Below are 21,527 nucleotides of genomic sequence, written 5' to 3'. Positions count from 1 at the left end.
GTGGGGAGAGATGGAGAGGGGGTGGAGAGAGATGGAGAGAGAAGGAGAGGGGGTGGAGAGAGATGGAGAGGGGTGGAGAGAGATGGAGAGGGGGTGGAGAGAGATGGAGAGGGGGTGGAAAGAGATGGAGAGGGGGTGGGGAGAGATGGAGAGAGATGTAGAGGGGGTGGAGAGAGATGGAGAGGGGGTGGAGAGAGATGGAGAGGGGGTGGAGAGAGATGGAGAGGGGATGGAAAGAGATGGAGAGAGATGGAGAGGGGGTGGAGAGAGATGGAGAGGGGGTGGAAAGAGATGGAGAGAGATGGAGAGGGGGTGGAGAGAGATGGAGAGGGTGTGGAGAGAGATGCAGAGGGGGTGGAGAGAGATGGAGAGAGATGGAGAGGGGGTGGAAAGAGATGGAGAGGGGGTGGGGAGAGATGGAGAGAGATGGAGAGGGGGTGGGGAGAGATGGAGAGAGATGGAGAGGGGGTGGGGAGAGATGGAGAGAGATGGAGAGGGTGTGGAGAGAGATGGAGAGGGGGTGGAAAGAGATGGAGAGGGGGTGGAGAGAGATGGAGAGGGTGTGGAGAGAGATGGAGAGGGGGTGGAGAGAGATGGAGAGGGGGTGGAAAGAGATGGAGAGGGGGTGGAGAGAGATGGAGAGGGGGCGGAGAGAGATGGAGAGAGATGGAGAGGGGGTGGAGAGAGATGGAGAGGGGGTGGAGAGAGATGGAGAGGGTGTGGAGAGAGATGGAGAGGGGGTGGAGAGAGATGGAGAGGGGGTGGAGAGAGATGGAGGGGGGGTGGAGAGAGATGGAGAGAGATGGAGAGAGAAGGAGAGATGGAGAGGGTGTGGATGGGGGACAGAGGAGAAATATGGAGATGAGGAGGGAGGGAGGGAGGAGGGGCTGGGAGAGAACTGAGAAATCCACCCCTTCTTAATTTTCTCTCATTCTCTGTCTCTCTGTACTTCACAACTCTGATCTCTCTCCTTCTCTCATTCTATGTCTCTGTATTTCACAACTCTGATCTCTCTCCTTCTCTCATTCTCTGTCTTTCTGTACTTCACAACTCTGATCTCTCTCCTCTCTCTTTCTCTCCCTCTCCCCACCTCCCTTGCTTGACCGCCCCTGAGAGAGAGAAAAATACAAATAAACATGTTTTTCCTGTTGCAAAGAAGCAGGTTGGAATGGATTTGCAATGAAGCTGTGTTCTTGTCTATGTGTCAAGGCTGTACACATTGTCCAGCTGATCAATCCTTCTCCTTGGGATTAGAAGAACCTTGTTTTGGCTTACTCCAGAAACTTCTGCTTTCAGGCTTTGATTGAACAGCAGTGTCCTACACTTCAGGTCACCAGCTGGTCTAACACTGATAAGGCAGACTACTCTCTCCCTCCCCTCCCTCCCTCCTTCGCTCCCTCCTCTTCTCCATCTGCACTGGTAGAGAGAAAGTGGACAGAGAAATGCTTTTAAAGATCAAATCCTCTCAGACACTAACTGCCAAGACCATCCACTCTGAGGAACCTCTCTCTCCTTCTCTCACCCCCTCCCTCCATCCCTCCCTCCACCCTTCCTCTCTCTCCCCTATCCCCCACTGCTGAGTTGCCCTGGCACATATGGCAGTGGTCTCTCTTTTCTTTTTCTTTTTTCTCTCACACACTATCAGAACTCAGGATAAGATGCAGACAGTTCGAATCACAGATGTTTATTAACAAAACAGGGGGAAGGCAGAGGTCAGTAATCCAGGGTAGTGTTCGACAGGTACAGAACGGCAGACAGGGTCAGGGTCAGGGCAGGCAGAGGTCAGTAATCCAGGGTAGTGTTCGACAGGTACAGAACGGCAGACAGGGTCAGGGTCAGGGCAGGCAGAGGTCAGTAATCCAGGGTAGTGTTCGACAGGTACAGAACGGCAGACAGGGTCAGGGTCAGGGCAGGCAGAGGTCAGTAATCCAGGGTAGTGTTCGACAGGTACAGAACGGCAGACAGGGTCGGGGTCAGGGCAGGCAGAGGTCAGTAATCCAGGGTAGTGTTCGACAGGTACAGAACGGCAGACAGGGTCAGGGCAGGCAGAGGTCAGTAATCCAGGGTAGTGTACGACAGGTACAGAACGGCAGACAGGGTCAGGGCAGGCAGAGGTCAGTAATCCAGGGCAGTGTTCGACAGGTACAGAACGGCAGACAGGGTCAGGGCAGGCAGAGTAGTCAAAACCAGAACAACTAGAAAAACAGGAGTACAGGATGTCTGGTGGGGTAAGTGTGTGTGTCACATCCTGATCTGTTTGTCTTCTGTTTTTCTCCAGCCCCCCCCCCCCCAGGTGTCCCCATTTCCCCCATTATCCCCTGTGTATTTATACCTGTGTTTTCTGTTTTTCTCCAGCCCCCCCCCAGGTGTCCCCATTTCCCCCATTATCCCCTGTGTATTTATACCTGTGTTTTCTGTTTTTCTCCAGCCCCCCCCCCCCCCCAGGTGTCCCCATTTCCTCCATTATCCCCTGTGTATTTATACCTGTGTTTTCTGTTCGTCTTTTGCCTGTTCGTCTTGTCTCGTCAAACCATCGTGTTTTTCCCCACCAGTGGTCTTTTCACAGTCCCCAAATCCAGAACAAATTCAATAAAGCCGACAGTATCATATAGAGACATTATTGCATGGATCTCCCTTCCATCTCATGTTGCTCAAATTAACAGCAAACCTGGTTTTAATAAACAGATAAAGCAACACCTCGCGGCACAACGCCTCTCCTCTATTGGACGTAGATACTGTGTGTCTGTATTGATATGTAGGCTACGTGTGCCTTGATTTATAATTTTTTTGTATCTAGTTCTGTTCTTGTCTATTAATATTCTGTATTATGTCATGTTTCATGTTTTGTGTGGACCCCAGGAAAAGTAGCTGCTGCTTTTGCAACAGGCAATGGGGATCCTAATGAAATACCAAAAAGTTTCATCCTGGTCCTGGGGACCCAAAGGGGCCAACACTAGACTAGTTTCATCCTGGGGACCCAAAGGGGCCAACACTAGACTAGTTTCATCCTGGTCCTGGGGACCCAAAGGGGCCAACACTAGACTAGTTTCATCCTGGTCCTGGGGACCCAAAGGGGCCAACACTAGACTAGTTTCATCCTGGTCCTGGGGTCCCAAAGGGGCCAACACTAGACTAGTTTCATCCTGGGGACCCAAAGGGGCCAACACTAGACTAGTTTCATACTGGTCCTGGGGACCCAAAGGGGCCAACACTAGACTAGTTTCATCCTGGTCCTGGGGTCCCAAAGGGGCCAACACTAGACTAGTTTCATCCTGGGGACCCAAAGGGGCCAACACTAGACTAGTTTCATCCTGGTCCTGGGGTCCCAAAGGGGCCAACACTAGACTAGTTTCATCCTGGGGACCCAAAGGGGCCAACACTAGACTAGTTTCATACTGGTCCTGGGGACCCAAAGGGGCCAACACTAGACTAGTTTCATCCTGGTCCTGGGGTCCCAAAGGGGCCAACACTAGACTAGTTTCATCCTGGTCCTGGGGACCCAAAGGGGCCAACACTAGACTAGTTTCATCCTGGTCCTGGGGACCCAAAGGGGCCAACACTAGACTAGTTTCATCCTGGTCCTGGGGACCCAAAGGGGCCAACACTAGACTAGTTTCATCCTGGTCCTGGGGACCCAAAGGGGCCAACACTAGACTAGTTTCATCCTGGTCCTGGGGACCCAAAGGGGCCAACACTAGACTAGTTTCATCCTGGGGACCCAAAGGGGCCAACACTAGACTAGTTTCATCCTGGTCCTGGGGTCACAAAGGGGCCAACACTAGACTAGTTTCATCCTGGTCCTGGGGACCCAAAGGGGCCAACACTAGACTAGTTTCATCCTGGTCCTGGGGTCCCAAAGGGGCCAACACTAGACTAGTTTCATCCTGGTCCTGGGGACCCAAAGGGGCCAACACTAGACTAGTTTCATCCTGGTCCTGGGGTCCCAAAGGGGCCAACACTAGACTAGTTTCATCCTGGTCCTGGGGACCCAAAGGGGCCAACACTAGACTAGTTTCATCCTGGTCCTGGGGTCCCAAAGGGGCCAACACTAGACTAGTTTCATCCTGGTCCTGGGGACCCAAAGGGGCCAACACTAGACTAGTTTCATCCTGGTCCTGGGGTCCCAAAGGGGCCAATACTAGACTAGTTTCATCCTGGTCCTGGGGACCCAAAGGGGCCAACACTAGACTAGTTTCATCCTGGTCCTGGGGTCCCAAAGTGGCCAACACTAGACTAGTTTCATCCTGGTCCTGGGATCCCAAAGGGGCCAACATTAGACTAGTTTCATCCTGGTCCTGGGGACCCAAAGGGGCCAACACTAGACTAGTTTCATCCTGGTCCTGGGGTCCCAAAGGGGCCAACACTAGACTAGTTTCATCCTGGTCCTGGGGACCCAAAGGGGCCAACACTAGACTAGTTTCATCCTGGTCCTGGGGTCCCAAAGGGGCCAACACTAGACTAGTTTCATCCTGGGGACCCAAAGGGGCCAACACTAGACTAGTTTCATACTGGTCCTGGGGACCCAAAGGGGCCAACACTAGACTAGTTTCATCCTGGTCCTGGGGTCCCAAAGGGGCCAACACTAGACTAGTTTCATCCTGGGGACCCAAAGGGGCCAACACTAGACTAGTTTCATCCTGGTCCTGGGGTCCCAAAGGGGCCAACACTAGACTAGTTTCATCCTGGGGACCCAAAGGGGCCAACACTAGACTAGTTTCATCCTGGTCCTGGGGTCCCAAAGGGGCCAACACTAGACTAGTTTCATCCTGGTCCTGGGGACCCAAAGGGGCCAACACTAGACTAGTTTCATCCTGGTCCTGGGGTCCCAAAGGGGCCAACACTAGACTAGTTTCATCCTGGTCCTGGGGACCCAAAGGGGCCAACACTAGACTAGTTTCATCCTGGTCCTGGGGTCCCAAAGGGGCCAACACTAGACTAGTTTCATCCTGGTCCTGGGGACCCAAAGGGGCCAACACTAGACTAGTTTCATCCTGGTCCTGGGGTCCCAAAGGGGCCAACACTAGACTAGTTTCATCCTGGTCCTGGGGACCAAAAGGGGCCAACACTAGACTAGTTTCATCCTGGTCCTGGGGACCAAAAGGGGCCAACACTAGACTAGTTTCATCCTGGGGACCCAAAGGGGCCAACACTAGACTAGTTTCATCCTGGTCCTGGGGACCCAAAGGGGCCAACACTAGACTAGTTTCATCCTGGGGACCCAAATGGGCCAACACTAGACTAATTTCATCCTGGTTCTGGGGTCCCAAAGGGGCCAACACTAGACTAGTTTCATCCTGGTCCTGGGGACCCAAAGGGGCCAACACTAGACTAGTGTCATCCTGGTCCTGGGGTCCCAAAGGGGCCAACACTAGACTAGTTTCATCCTGGTCCTGGGGACCCAAAGGGGCCAACACTAGACTAGTTTCATCCTGGTCCTGGGGTCCCAAAGGGGCCAACACTAGACTGGTTTCATCCTGGGGTCCCAAAGGGGCCAACACTAGACTAGTTTCATCCTGGTCCTGGGGACCAAAAGGGGCCAACACTAGACTAGTTTCATCCTGGGGACCCAAAGGGGCCAACACTAGACTAGTTTCATCCTGGTCCTGGGGACCCAAAGGGGCCAACACTAGACTAGTTTCATCCTGGGGACCCAAATGGGCCAACACTAGACTAATTTCATCCTGGTTCTGGGGTCCCAAAGGGGCCAACACTAGACTAGTTTCATCCTGGTCCTGGGGACCCAAAGGGGCCAACACTAGACTAGTTTCATCCTGGTCCTGGGGTCCCAAAGGGGCCAACACTAGACTAGTTTCATCCTGGTCCTGGGGACCCAAAGGGGCCAACACTAGACTAGTTTCATCCTGGTCCTGGGGTCCCAAAGGGGCCAACACTAGACTGGTTTCATCCTGGGGTCCCAAAGGGGCCAACACTAGACTAGTTTCATCCTGGTCCTGGGGTCCCAAAGGGGCCAACACTAGACTAGTTTCATCCTGGTCCTGGGGTCCCAAAGGGGCCAACACTAGACTAGTTTCATCCTGGTCCTGGGGTCCCAAAGGGGCCAACACTAGACTAGTTTCATCCTGGTCCTGGGGACCCAAAGGGGCCAACACTAGACTAGTTTCATCCTGGTCCTGGGGTCCCAAAGGGGCCAACACTAGACTAGTTTCATCCTGTTCCTGGGGTCCCAAAGGGGCCAACACTAGACTAGTTTCATCCTGGTCCTGGGGACCCAAAGGGGCCAACACTAGACTAGTTTCATCCTGGTCCTGGGGTCCCAAAGGGGCCAACACTAGACTAGTTTCATCCTGGTCCTGGGGACCCAAAGGGGCCAACACTAGACTAGTTTCATCCTGGTCCTGGGGTCCCAAAGGGGCCAACACTAGACTAGTTTCATCCTGGTCCTGGGGACCCAAAGGGGCCAACACTAGACTAGTTTCATCCTGGTCCTGGGGTCCCAAAGGGGCCAACACTAGACTAGTTTCATCCTGGTCCTGGGGACCAAAAGGGGCCAACACTAGACTAGTTTCATCCTGGTCCTGGGGACCCAAAGGGGCCAACACTAGACTAGTTTCATCCTGGTCCTGGGGTCCCAAAGGGGCCAACACTAGACTAGTTTCATCCTGGTCCTGGGGTCCCAAAGGGGCCAACACTAGACTAGTTTCATCCTGGGGACCCAAAGGGGCCAACACTAGACTAGTTTCATCCTGGTCCTGGGGACCCAAAGGGGCCAACACTAGACTAGTTTCATCCTGGTCCTGGGGACCCAAAGGGTCCAACACTAGACTAGTTTCATCCTGGTCCTGGGGTCCCAAAGGGGCCAACACTAGACTAGTTTCATCCTGGTCCTGGGGTCCCAAAGGGGCCAACACTAGACTAGTTTCATCCTGGTCCTGGGGACCCAAAGGGGCCAACACTAGACTAGTTTCATCCTGGTCCTGGGGACCCAAAGGGGCCAACACTAGACTAGTTTCATCCTGTTCCTGGGGTCCCAAAGGGGCCAACACTAGACTAGTTTCATCCTGGTCCTGGGGACCCAAAGGGGCCAACACTAGACTAATTTCATCCTGGTTCTGGGGTCCCAAAGGGGCCAACACTAGACTAGTTTCATCCTGGTCCTGGGGACCCAAAGGGGCCAACACTAGACTAGTTTCATCCTGGTCCTGGGGTCCCAAAGGGGCCAACACTAGACTAGTTTCATCCTGGTCCTGGGGACCCAAAGGGGCCAACACTAGACTAGTTTCATCCTGGTCCTGGGGTCCCAAAGGGGCCAACACTAGACTGGTTTCATCCTGGGGTCCCAAAGGGGCCAACACTAGACTAGTTTCATCCTGGTCCTGGGGTCCCAAAGGGGCCAACACTAGACTAGTTTCATCCTGGTCCTGGGGTCCCAAAGGGGCCAACACTAGCTCTCTATATGTCCAGCTCAGTTGTAGAGGATGGTTCCAGGGTGGCACTGTGTATTGTGGTCTCTCTCTCTCTCGCTCTCTCTCTCTCTCTCTCTCTCTCTCTCTCTCTCTCTCTCTCTCTCTCTCTCTCTCTCTCTCTCTCTCTCTCTCTCTCTCTCTCTCTCTCTCTCTCTCTCTGTGTCTCTCTCTATCTCTCTCTCTCACTCTCTCTCTCTCTCTCTCTCTCTCTCTCTCTCTCTGTGTCTCTCTCTGTGTCTCTCTCTCTCTCTCTCTCTCTCTCTCTCTCTCTCTCTCTCTCTCTCTCTCTCTCTCTCTCTCTCTCTCTCTGCTGTGAAGTGTTGTAGTTTGGTTCAGTACTGTGTGTCCAGGGAACTTGATGACAGTAGCACTAGCCGTAGCTTTGACTATAACTGCTGTAAAGCTGTGCTGCTCTCCTTGGTGCTGAAGTTACCCTGAGAAAGGCCCTCTTTCTCTCTCTCATCCTCCCACTCTCTTTCTCCTTCTCTCTCTTCTTCCCCCTCTTCCACTCTCCCTCATTCTCTCTACCCCATTCTCTCAGTCCATCTCTACATCTATCAATCAATCACTCTCTCTCTCTCTCTCTCTCTCTCTCTCTCTCTCTCTCTTCCTCCCCCTCTTCCACTCTCCCTCATTCTCTCTACCCCATTCTCTCAGTCCATCTCTCCATCTATCAATCAATCTCTCTCTCCTGATCAAAAACATATGAACACAACATGTAAAGTGTCATGTTTCATGAGCTGAAATAAAATAACCCAGAAATGTTCCATACGCATGAAAAGCTTATTTCTCTCAATTTTTGTGCACCCATGTGTTTACATCCCTGTTAGTGAGGATTTCTTCTTTGCCAAGATAATCCATCCACCTGACAGGTGTGGCATATCAAGAAGCTGATTAAACAGCATGATCATTACACAGGTGCACTTTGTGCTGGGGATAATAAAAGGACACTCTAGAATGTTCAGTTTTGTCACACAACACAATGCCACATAAGTTTTGAGGGAGTGTGTAATTGTCATGAGGACTGCAGTAATGACCACCAGAGTTGATGCCAGAGAATTCAATGTTCATTTCTCTACCATAAGCCACCTCCAACTTTGTTTTAGAGAATTTGGCAGTACGTCCAACCCGGCCTCATAACCGCAGACCACGTGTACCATGTCAGCCCAGGACCTCCACATCTGTCTTCTTCTCCTGCGGGATTGTCTGAAGGGAGGTGAGGCGGGGTGATGAGGAGTATTTCTGTCTGTAATAAAGCCCTTTTTGTGGGGAAAAACTCATTCTGATTGGCTGGTCCTGGCTCCCCATTGTGTTTGTCTGGCTCCCAAGTGGGTGGGCCTTTGCCCTCCCAGGCCCACCCATGGCTGCACCCCTTCCAAAGTCATGTAAAATCTATAGATTAGGCCCTAAGGAATTTATTTCAATTGACTGATTTCCTTATGTGAACTGTAACTCAGTAAAATCTTTAATTGTTGCATGTTGCGTTTATATTTTTGTTCAGTTTATCTATCTATCGATCGTTTCGATCTCTCGATCGGTCAGTCGGTTGAATAATCAGTGATCTGTAGGAGGGACTGAGACCACCCAGATCAGACCAGGAATAATCACTGATCTGTAGGAGGGACTGAGACCATCCAGATCAGACCAGGAATAATCACTGATCTGTAGGAGGGACTGAGACCACCCAGATCAGACCAGGAATAATCACTGACCTGTAGGAGGGACTGAGACCATCCAGATCAGACCAGGAATAATCACTGACCTGTAGGAGGGACTGAGACCATCCAGATCAGACCAGGAATAATCACTGATCTGTAGGAGGGACTGAGACCACCCAGATCAGACCAGGAATAATCACTGATCTGTAGGAGGGACTGAGACTACCCAGATCAGACCAGGAATAATCACTGATCTGTAGGAGGGACTGAGACCACCCAGATCAGACCAGGAATAATCACTGAACTGTAGGAGGGACTGAGACCATCCAGATCAGACCAGGAATAATCACTGATCTGTAGGAGGGACTGAGACCATCCAGATCAGACCAGGAATAATCACTGACCTGTAGGAGGGACTGAGACCACCCAGATCAGACCAGGAATAATCACTGACCTGTAGGAGGGAATATGACCCATAGGGCTCTGGTCTAAAGTAGTGCACTATATAGGGAATATGACCCATAGGGCTCTGGTCTAAAGTAGTGCACTATATAGGGAATAGGATCCATAGGGCTCTGGTATAAAGTAGTGCACTATATAGGGAATGGGACCCATAGGGCTCTGGTCTAAAGTAGTGCACTATATAGGGAATAGGGTGCAGCAAATGACATCATGACTGGAACTAGCATGTCTCGTGCAGTGAGATGGTCTGATAGGGCCTAGATATCACATCAACACTCCTTTTTCTTCTTCCTCCTCCCTCAGCCTTCCTGTGTCCCCCTTCCTCCCTCTGTCTCTATGTCTCCCTTTCTGTCTCTCTCTCTGTCTCCCCTCTCTCTCTCTCTCTCTCTCTCTCTCTCTCTCTCTCTCTCTCTCTCTCTCTCTCTCTCTCTCTCTCTCTCTCGCTCTCTCTCTCCAGCCTTTGGGTTCTCTGGCTGACTGAGCTGTGTGTGTGTGTGTGTGTGTGTGTGTGTGTGTGTGTGTGTGTGTGTGTGTGTGTGTGTGTGTGTGTGTGTGTGTGTGTGTGTGTGTGTGTGTGTGTGTGTGTGTGTGTGTGTGTGTGTGTGTGTGTGTGTGTGGGTGGGTGGTGGTAAGGACCATGTGGGCTGTTAGTCTCACGTCAAGCTCTGCAGTCAGAGAGCAGAAGGAGCTATTTTAACATCCTGGTAGCCACAAGCAGCTGAACAGGAGGAGGGGGTTAGTGCAGAGTGTGTGTGTGTGTGTGACAGATAGATCTATTTTACAGCTGAGTTGTATGTACAGTGCTACACCAGCTCAGCAGCCTTGTGGTTAGAGTGTCCACCCTGAGATTGGAAGGTTGGGAGTTAGATTCCCAGCTAAGTCATAACAAAGTCTGTACAAATGGGACCTCTCTGCTTGGCCCTCAGCATTAAGGAGATAGACTGTATTTGGGGCTTTGTGACAGACTAGCGTCCCGGTGGCTTTTACATCACGCTGCATCACGCTACAGAAACATGAGAGGCTCTTCTGGCTGAGACAAGGCTCCTTACTTAGACCAGTTCAAACTCCTCTCCTGTCAGGATGGAATCACCATGGAGATACACCAACAGTTAAAACTTCTTATGGCTGCATCCCGCTACCGGGATATGACAACAGCCAGTGAACGTGCAGGGCGCCAAATTCAAACAACAGAAATCTCATAATTAAAATTCCTCAAACATACATGTGTCTTATATAATTTTAAAGGTAATCTTGTTGTTAATCCCAGCAAAGGGTCCGATTTCAAATATGCTTTTCAGCGAAAGCACTACAAACGATTATGTTAGGTCACCACCAAACCACAATAAGCACAGCCATTTTTCCAGCGAAAGATAGCAGTCAGAAAAAGCAGAAATAGAGATTAAATGAATCACTAACCTTTGATTATCTTCATCAGATGACACTCATAGGACTTCATGTTACACAATGCATGTTTTGTTTGATAAAGTTCATTTTTATAATAAAAAATCTGAGTTTACATTGGCGCGTTAGATTCACTAGTTGCAAAAACATCAAGTGATTTTGCATAGCCACATCGTTTCAACAGAAATACTCATCATAAATGTAGATGATAATACAAGTTATACACATAGAATTATAGATATACCTCTCCTTAATGCAACCGCTGTGTCAGATTTCAAAAAAACTTTACGGAAAAATAAACCATGCAATAATCTGAGACGGAGCTCAGAACAATAGCCAAATTAGCCGCCATGTTGGGGTCAACAGAAACCAGAAAATACATGATAAATGTTTCCTTACCTTTGATGAACTTCATCAAAATGCAGTCCTAGGAATCCCAGGTCCACAATAAATGCTTGATTTGTTCGATAATGTCCGTTATTTATGTCCAATTAGCTACTTTGGTTAGCGCCTCCACTATAACGTGACGAAATGTCCAAACGTCCGTAACAGTCAGTAGAAACATGTCAAACGATGTACTGAATCAATCTTTAGAATGTGAATAACGTTCCACCGGAGAATTAGATTGACTTCAGATGAGCGGTGGAACGGACGTCCTACTCATGTGAACACGCATGGTGAATGCGTGATCAGCTCGTGGCAGTGATCACTCATTCCTGTCTCCTTCCCCCTCCTTCACATTAGAGTCATCAGACAAAGTTCTATTGACTGTTGACATCTAGTGGAAGCCGTAGGAAGTGAAAACCCATCCATATCTCTGTATTTTCAATGAGAGCTTGGTTGAAAATCTGCCACCTCAGAAAAAATTCAAACAAGAAGTGGAACTTCTCAGGTTTTTGCTGCCATATGAGTTCTGTTATACTCACAGACATAATTCAAACAGTTTTAGAAACTTCAGAGTGTTTTCTATCCAATACGAATAATAATATGCATATATTAGCAACTGGGACTGAGGAGCAGGCCGTTTAATATGGGCACCTCTGTGCACCTTTCATCCAAGCTACTCAATACTGCCCCTGCAGCCATAAGAAGTTAACACAGTCTGTTGTTTAGTTCTAGACATGACACACACTCACACACACATATAGTTTGTGTTCAGAACATGAACCGGCTCTCCCTCATATTTGTGTCTCAGAGTGACAGTAGGATTTCTCAAAACTGTCTGGTATGTTCAAAGACAGGGTGAGAGAGAGAGAGAGAGAGAGAGAGAGAGAGAGAGAGAGAGAGAGAGAGAGAGAGAGAGAGAGAGAGAGAGAGAGAGAGAGAGGCAGAGAGAGAGGCAGAGAGAGAGGCAGAGAGAGAGAGAGAGAGAGAGACCTCCCTCTATTGAAAGCTGAACTGAATATTTTGTGTGTCCATGCTTGTAGGCAACACTAATATGAAAGGAGAAGGCTTTGCTACAGGTATGTGCTTTGTTTGAGATGTGTTAATAGTTGATACTCAGTAATAGATCTACTCTGTGTTTGAGATGTGTTAATAGTTGATACTCAGTAATATATCTGCTCTGTGTTTGAGATGTGTTAATAGTTGATACTCAGTAATATATCTACTCTGTGTTTGAGATGTGTTAATAGTTGATATACTCAGTAATATATCTACTCTGTGTTTGAGATGTGTTAATAGTTGATACTCAGTAATATATCTGCTCTGTGTTTGAGATGTGTTATGAGTTTTATACTCAGTAATATATCTACTCTGTGGTTCCAAATCGTTCACTTCCCTTGCTGGTAAACATGTAGCTGGTTGTTGCGGTGTGATACATGTTGCAGGCTATTCCGTAGCAATGCCAATGAAAAGCATATTGTGTTATGCTGTATGCCTACATGTACAGGCCAGACAGGCAGCTAGACTGGCAGGCAGTCTTTTAACAGTCTGGAAAATAGTCTTATTTTTGCCAGTCAAATAGGGGCAATGGCAGTCATTATTCGTGGGCTTTAGGCCTATGTGTACGTGTGTCTTTCAGAGGGAATGCTAGGCTTAAGGAAAGTCACATTTCTGTCGGACCTTGTGTGCAGTTGGACGGATGTATCTCCGTGTTAGACCATAGTGCAGTATAGGTTCGGGTTATGAGTCAGTCAGGGGGGTGAATGAATGAGCTTATTAACCCTTTGTTGTTGGGTGTTTGGTGCGCCCCAGGCTCCTTAGAGAGAGAGAGAGAGAGAGAGAGAAAATACCACCAATATGTATCAGTTTATTTATCCTCCTCTAGTATTTATACTACAACTATTTGCACATTGTTAAAACTTAGCTGATAATATATAACACTTAGAATGCCTTAATCTTTTTCGAACATTTGTGAGTGCAATGTTTACCGTTAATTTCTAATCAGTTTTTGTTGATATCTTTTTGTGTGTTCTCATTTTTGTTCAATTAAATTGCTCTGGTAATGTAAACATGCTTTATTGGCATGGGAAACATGTTGAACTAAAATTTAATTGAGGGAGAACGAAAGAGAGAGAGAGAGTACCGCCTCAGCCTCCTCTGTTGAGTTCCGCTGATGTCAGTGAGCCAGGCGATGTCATGTTGGTTTCTATTTACAGGGTTCTCGTTCTCTCTCTCTCTCTCCGACACTGATTCTAACGCACCACATATTTATATCCGCTGACACGGTGGAATGATGCGCCGATGAAACAAACAACACAGGACAATCGTCCCGATTTCACGCATATTCCCTCATATTCTGTCCTCGTCGCTTCCGATACCAAATGATGCACCTTTCAAGCGATTCGCATCGCGTCGTAGCTACAACAATTCAATAACATCCCCCGCTCTCCGCCATTCCCTGTGGATGCTGCTGGTAGTATGGTGATGCTGGCGATAAAATACAGCTCCGTTTGGTGAAAGACTTGCGAGGCTTCGGGTCAATCGGGGGAAGTGACGGGGTTCAGTCTAAAGGTAAGAGCAGTGCGATGCAGATTCATGCTGGCCGGAGCACTGCAATGCTATTTTTTTGTTTAGCGGTGCGAGAGAGCGGGAGGGAGGGAGGACTATAAGGGACGGGAGAATAGCCATCCCTTCCTTCGGTTAGCTTTTCTGCTGCAGCATCGCTTATAGCCGTTTCAGCTCTATTACACCGATATGTGTTACGTGCAGCACAAACCGAGTATTGGACCGATCACAAGCAGAGTGAAATGGGTTTAATATTCGATCCGTTTGTAATAGCCCAAGGCTAACGTCTGATGGTGTAGCCTATAGCCTAGGTTACTGTCGGCAGTCATAGACACGATTTGATGACGGGCATGCTATTCATTGTATAGTCGTCGATATCCTATGAATAATGATACCGACTGCATGTGAAGGTTTTGACACTGAAGGATGTATAGAGTTTATTTTATCTGCGATGATTGTTGATCAGGCGCTAACGTTACACCTCTCAGCATCAGCCATCGATTTCAACTGGTTATGTTTGGCCTTGGTATCTTTATTCAAAGTAAACACGTCCTATTGTAACTCACTGCTGTGCTACTGTGCCATCGGCATGACGTAATACTGTAGGCTAGCCTAGTAGGGATGCTTGCTTAGATATAGGCCCTGCCACTATAAACAACCGCTCTGTTCTATTTCCAATGCAAGCCTGCCAAGGGAGTGTCGCCAAGTGTTCTGTGAATTATTCAAACGAAAAAAAGGCTTTGTTTGCCCAGAAATCGTGTCTGTTTCTGTGCAGGCTATATTGTACATAACAGTGAGGCTCTCCAACATCAAGCACACGGGTTTTGGGAAACACAGCAGTCTGCAGCTCAGCTATCTACATAAGAAGTGCCTAGTGATGTTTATCTACTCAGGCCCTTGAGTGACAGACAGGCAGGTCCATAGACAATGTTTTACATGTATTTTTATTTAACCAGGTAAGTTGACTGAGAACACATTCCCATTCACAGCAACAACCTGGTGAATAGTGGAAGGGGTGATGAATGAGATGAATGAGCCAATTGGAAGCTGGGTATGATTAGGTAGCCATGATGGTATGAGGGCCAGATCACTACCTCGCTCTCGCTCTCTCTCTCTCTCTCTCTCTCTCTCTCTACATTTCTCCCTCTCGCTCTCTCTCTCTCTCTCTCTCTCTCTCTCTCTCTCTCTCTCTCTCTCTCTACCTTTCTCTCTCTCTCTCTCTGATCCAATGTTTACCATGTATTAATTCTCTCTCCCTCCTCCTAGGTTCCCAATGTTGAACATGTCGACCCCCAGCGAGCTCAAGTCTCCGTGTGTCCCGAGGAACGGCATGGTCAAGCTCCCCCCTCAGCCCAACGGTCTGGGCAGCGCCAGCATCACCAAGGGCACGCCCGCCGCCAAGAACCGTCTGTGCCAGTCCTCCTCCGTGCCCGGCATCCTACCCCCGCTTTCCCTGCCCTACCACCTGGATCCCCTCAACCCCCTGGGCTCCTTACCCACCGCAGCTTCTCTCCTGGGTCCAGACCTGGACCACAGCCCCCTGACGGCCCTCAAACCCCCGCTGCGCCAGGTCCCCCTCACCTTACCCAAGCCTCACCTTCCCCTCACCCTGCCTCTGGCCCTTCTGCTGCCCCTGGAGCGCCAGCTGGCCCTGGATGAGAAGCTGCTCAACAGGCTGCTGTGGTACTTCACCACGGCTGAGAAGTGTGTCCTGGCCCAGGTGTGTAGGACCTGGAGGAAGGTGCTGTACCAGCCTAAGTTCTGGGAGGGTGTCACGCCCATCCTCCATGCCAAGGAGCTGTACGCCCTGCTCCCCAGCGGAGAGAAGGAGTTTGTCAGCCTGCAGGCCTTCGCTCTCAGGGGGTTCCAGGCGTTCTGTCTGGTGGGAGTTTCGGACCTGGACATTTGTGAGTTCATTGATAACTACCCCCTGTCCAAGAAGGGGGTGAAGTCGGTCAGTCTGAAGAGGTCCACCATCACAGACGCAGGCCTGGAGGTGAGTCATTGTCATATATATATATAGTTACAGTCATGTGAGCACAAACATGTCATTTAGCACAGCCTTTCTCCATCCTCTCCTTGGGGACCAGCCTGTCCATGGATATGATCTATTCCCCAGCTAGGCATCTGATTCAACTGGTCAACTAATCATCAACTAATCATTATTAATCATCAACTAATCATTATTAATCATCAACTAATCATTATTAATCATCATTAATCATCAACTAATCATCATTAATCATCAACTAATCATCAAGCCCTTGACTACTTGAATCAGGTGAGCTGGTTAATTAATCATCAACTAATCATCATTAATCATCAACTAATCATCAAGCCCTTGACTACTTGAATCAGGTGAGCTGGTTAATTAATCATCAACTAATCATCAAGCCCTTGACTACTTGAATCAGGTGAGCTGGTTAATTAATCATCAACTAATCATCATTAATCATCAACTAATTATCAAGCCCTTGACTACTTGAATCAGGTGAGCTGGTTAATTAATCATCAAATAATCATCATTAATCATCAACTTATCATCAAGCCCTTGACTACTTGAATCAGGTGAGCTGGTTAATTAATCATCAACTAATCATCATTAATCATCAACTAATCATCAAGCCCTTGACTACTTGAATCAGGTGAGCTGGTTAATTAATCATCAACTAATCATCAAGCCCTTGACTACTTGAATCAGGTGAGCTGGTTAATTAATCATCAACTAATCATCATTAATCATCAACTAATTATCAAGCCCTTGACTACTTGAATCAGGTGAGCTGGTTAATTAATCATCAAATAATCATCATTAATCATCAACTTATCATCAAGCCCTTGACTACTTGAATCAGGTGAGCTGGTTAATTAATCATCAACTAATCATTATTAATCATCAACTAATCATCAAGCCCTTGACTACTTGAATCAGGTGAGCTGGTTAATTAATCATCAACTAATCATCATTAATCATCAACTAATCATCAAGCCCTTGACTACTTGAATCAGGTGAGCTGGTTAATTAATCATCAACTAATCATCATTAATCATCAACTAATCATCAGTTCAGGGCTACAGTAAAACTGTGAAACGTCCGAGACTCCCTGAGGAAAAAAAGCATGTAGTGTGTGCATGCAATGGGAATCAACAATGTGTCCTACAGTACATGTAGCTTCCATTAGTCCTACAGTACATGTAGCTTCCATTAGTCCTACAGTACATGTAGCTTCCATTAGTCCTACAGTACATGTAGCTTCCATTAGTCCTACAGTACATGTAGCTTCCATTAGTCCAGTATATGTATCTTCCATTAGTCCTACAGTACATGTAACTTCCATTAGTCCTACAGTACATGTAACTTCCATTAGTCCTACAGTAGATGTAACTTCCATTAGTCCTACAGTATATGTATCTTCCATTAGTCCTACAGTAGATGTAACTTCCATTAGTCCTACAGTAGATGTAACTTCCATTAGTCCTACAGTAGATGTAGCTTCCATTAGTCCTACAGTACATGTAGCTTCCATTAGTCCAGTAGATGTAGCTTCCATTAGTCCTACAGTAGATGTAACTTCCATTAGTCCTACAGTACATGTAACTTCCATTAGTCCTACAGTACATGTAACTTCCATTAGTCCAGTAGATGTAGCTTCCATTAGTCCTACAGTAGATGTAGCTTCCATTAGTCCTACAGTAGATGTAGTTTCCATTAGTCCTACAGTAGATGTAGCTTCCATTAGTCCTACAGTAGATGTAACTTCCATTAGTCCTACAGTACATGTAACTTCCATTAGTCCAGTAGATGTAACTTCCATTAGTCCAGTAGATGTAGCTTCCATTAGTCCTACAGTAGATGTAGCTTCCATTAGTCCTACAGTAGATGTAGCTTCCATTAGTCCTACAGTAGATGTAACTTCCATTAGTCCTACAGTAGATGTAACTTCCATTAGTCCTTCAGTAGATGTAGCTTCCATTAGTCCTACAGTAGATGTAACTTCCATTAGTCCTACAGTAGATGTAACTTCCATTAGTCCTACAGTACATGTAACTTCCATTAGTCCAGTAGATGTAACTTCCATTAGTCCAGTAGATGTAGCTTCCATTAGTCCTACAGTAGATGTAGCTTCCATTAGTCCTACAGTAGATGTAGTTTCCATTAGTCCTACAGTAGATGTAGCTTCCATTAGTCCTACAGTAGATGTAACTTCCATTAGTCCTTCAGTAGATGTAGCTTCCATTAGTCCTACAGTAGATGTAACTTCCATTAGTCCAGTAGATGTAGCTTCCATTAGTCCTACAGTAGATGTAACTTCCATTAGTCCTACAGTACATGTAGCTTCCATTAGTCCTACAGTACATGTAGCTTCCATTACTCCTACAGTAGATGTAGCTTACATTAGTCCTACAGTACATGTAGCTTCCATTACTCCTACAGTACATGTAGCTTCCATTAGTCCTACAGTACATGTAACTTCCATTAGTCCAGTAGATGTAGCTTCCATTAGTCCTACAGTAGATGTAGCTTCCATTAGTCCTTCAGTATATGTAGCTTCCATTAGTCCTACAGTACATGTAGCTTCCATTAGTCCTACAGTAGATGTAGCTTCCATTAGTCCTACAGTAGATGTAGCTTCCATTAGTTCTACAGTAGATGTAGCTTCCATTAGTCCTACAGTAGATGTAGCTTCCATTAGTCCTACAGTACATGTAGCTTCCATTAGTCCTACAGTACATGTAGCTTCCATTACTCCTACAGTAGATGTAGCTTCCATTAGTCCTACAGTACATGTAGCTTCCATTACTCCTACAGTACATGTAGCTTCCATTAGTCCTACAGTACATGTAACTTCCATTAGTCCAGTAGATGTAGCTTCCATTAGTCCTACAGTAGATGTAGCTTCCATTAGTCATTCAGTACATGTAGCTTCCATTAGTCCTACAGTACATGTAGCTTCCATTAGTCCTACAGTACATGTAGCTTCCATTAGTCCTACAGTACATGTAGCTTCCATTAGTCCTACAGTAGATGTAACTGCTATTAGTCCTACAGTACATGTAGTTTCCATTAGTCCAGTAGATGTAGCTTCCATTACTCCTACAGTAGATGTAGCTTCCATTAGTCCTACAGTAGATGTAACTTCCATTAGTCCTACAGTACATGTAGCTTCCATTAGTCCTACAGTAGATGTAGCTTCCATTAGTCCTTCAGTACATGTAGCTTCCATTAGTCCTACAGTACATGTAGCTTCCATTAGTCCAGTAGATGTAGCTTCCATTACTCCTACAGTAGATGTAGCTTCCATTAGTCCTACAGTAGATGTAGCTTCCATTAGTCCAGTAGATGTAGCTTCCATTAGTCCTACAGTAGATGTAGCTTCCATTAGTCCTACAGTAGATGTAGCTTCCATTAATCCTACAGTCAAGGGTGTAAACAGGCTTACTGTACAGATGGGATCAATCCTCATTGCTGTCCTACAGTGATGCTGTGAAGCTCTACGGGCCCTGGACAGAAGTAGTGTCGTATAGGAATATGGTGTCTTTATAGTAATATAACACCTTACTTTATAGTAATATAATGCAATACACTTTATAGTAATATAATGCAGTACTTTATAGTAATATAACACAATACTTTATAGTAATATAACACAATACTTTATAGTAATATAACACACTACTTCATAGTAATATAACACCTTACTGTATAGCAATATAATGCAATACTTCATAGTAATATAACACAATATTTTAAAGTAATATAACACCTTACTTTATAGTAATGTAATGCAATACTTTATAGTAATTTAACACCTTACCTTATAGTAATATAATGCAATACTTTTTAGTAATATAACGCAAATCTTTATAGTAATATAACGTGTTACCTTATAGTAATTTAATGCAATACACTTTATAGTAATATAATGCAATACTTTATAGTAATATAACACACTACTTCATAGTAATGTAACACAGTACTGTATAGTAATATAACACAATACTTTATAGTAATATAACACAATGCTTCATAGTAATATAACACCTTACTGTATAGTAATATAGTGCAATACTTCATAGTAATATAACACAATATTTTATAGTAATATAACACCTTACTTTATAGTAATGTAATGCAATACTTTATAGTAATATAACGCAATACTTTATAGTAATATAACGTGTTACCTTATAGTAATTTAATGCAATACACTTTATAGTAATATAATGCAATACTTTATAGTAATATAACACCTTACTTTATAGTAATATAACATGTTACTTTATAGTAATATAATGCAATACTTTATAGTAATATAACACACTACTTCATAGTAATATAACACAATACTTTATAGTAATATAACACCTTACTTTATAGTAATGTAATGCAATACTTTATAGTAATATAACACAATACTTTATAGTAATATAACGTGTTACTTTATAGTAATATAATGCAATACACTTTATAGTAATATAATGCAATACTTTATAATAATATAACACCTTACTTTATAGTAATATAACGTGTTACTTTATAGTAATATAATGCAATACTTTATAGTAATATAACACCTTACTTTATAGTAATATAACACAATACTTTATAGTAATGTAACACAGTACTGTATAGTAATATAACACAATACTTTATAGTAATATAACACAATACTTCATAGTAATATAACGCAATACTTTATAGTAAAATCTCGCATTACTTTATAGTAATATAACGGGTTACTTTATAGTAATATAACACAATACTTTATAGTAATATAATGCAATACTTTATAGTAATATAACGGGTTACTTTAAAGTAATATAACGTGTTACTTTTGTTAATCCTCGGCATCAATATCAACACAATGCACTCCCTGAACTCGGAAAGCCTGCCACCCCACCGCTGCGTAACCTAGTAACAGTCACTGGGCGAGCTGGATTCCGCTGTAGCTGGGCACCATGTCAACTAGGTCACCAGGGATCACATGGAATGTGGAATGTCACATCACATGACCTTGCTCACTGGTCACATGATCATGGGACAGAGAGAGGAGAGATGTTTTATTAGAATGGTTAATGGTTAAGGTTAGTGTTTGAGGCTGGTGAGCTGGTCCTAGATCTGTGGAACGTTTATCCCCAGCAGGTAAACAATCGATAGAGTGAGTAGAATGAACATGAGTCTCTATGAAACGTGAGATGTCACAGGTGTGACTGTAAATGCAACCATTGTCTATTATAATAACAATAGCATAGCTGAGTTTCTGATTGTCTATGTAAACACAGCATCACCGAAGGAGAAAATGTTTGGTAAAGTGACTTGGCATTCCATTCCAAAACACCCCTCATACATGGAATCAGAATAGTCAACGATCCACACTGCTTGTCTGTGGTGGTGGTGGTGGTGTGAGTATGGACTACTGTGGTGGTGTTGTGAGTGTGGACTACTGTGGTGGTGTTAATATGGACTACTGTGGTGGTGTTAGTATGGACTACTGTGGTGGTGTTGTGAGTATGGACTACTGTGGTGGTGTTAGTATGGACTACTGTGGTGTTGTGAGTATGGACTACTGGGGTGGTGTTAGTATGGACTACTGTGGTGGTGTTAGTATGGACTACTGTGGTGGTGTTAGTA

General features: G+C 45.8%; 1 protein-coding gene across 4 annotated transcripts in view; it reads left to right on the top strand.

Annotated features, from left to right (window-relative positions):
* Positions 1-21,527, top strand: part of LOC129831697 (F-box/LRR-repeat protein 16-like) — an 81,259-nt gene that overhangs the window by 12,789 nt on the left and 46,943 nt on the right. For 3 of the 4 annotated variants that reach the window (XM_055895100.1, XM_055895075.1, XM_055895092.1), the window contains one exon: positions 15,161-15,890. In XM_055895100.1, the coding sequence (XP_055751075.1) occupies positions 15,168-15,890 (723 nt within the window). In that variant the 5' untranslated portion in view covers positions 15,161-15,167. Of the gene's footprint in view, positions 1-12,305; positions 13,901-15,160; positions 15,891-21,527 lie in introns of those variants that run through there. The other variant, XM_055895083.1, reaches the window with a different exon arrangement.

Source organism: Salvelinus fontinalis, chromosome 2, assembly GCF_029448725.1.
Source record: "Salvelinus fontinalis isolate EN_2023a chromosome 2, ASM2944872v1, whole genome shotgun sequence".
NCBI lineage: Eukaryota > Metazoa > Chordata > Actinopteri > Salmoniformes > Salmonidae > Salvelinus > Salvelinus fontinalis.
This window is presented reverse-complemented; position numbering and strand designations above follow the sequence as displayed.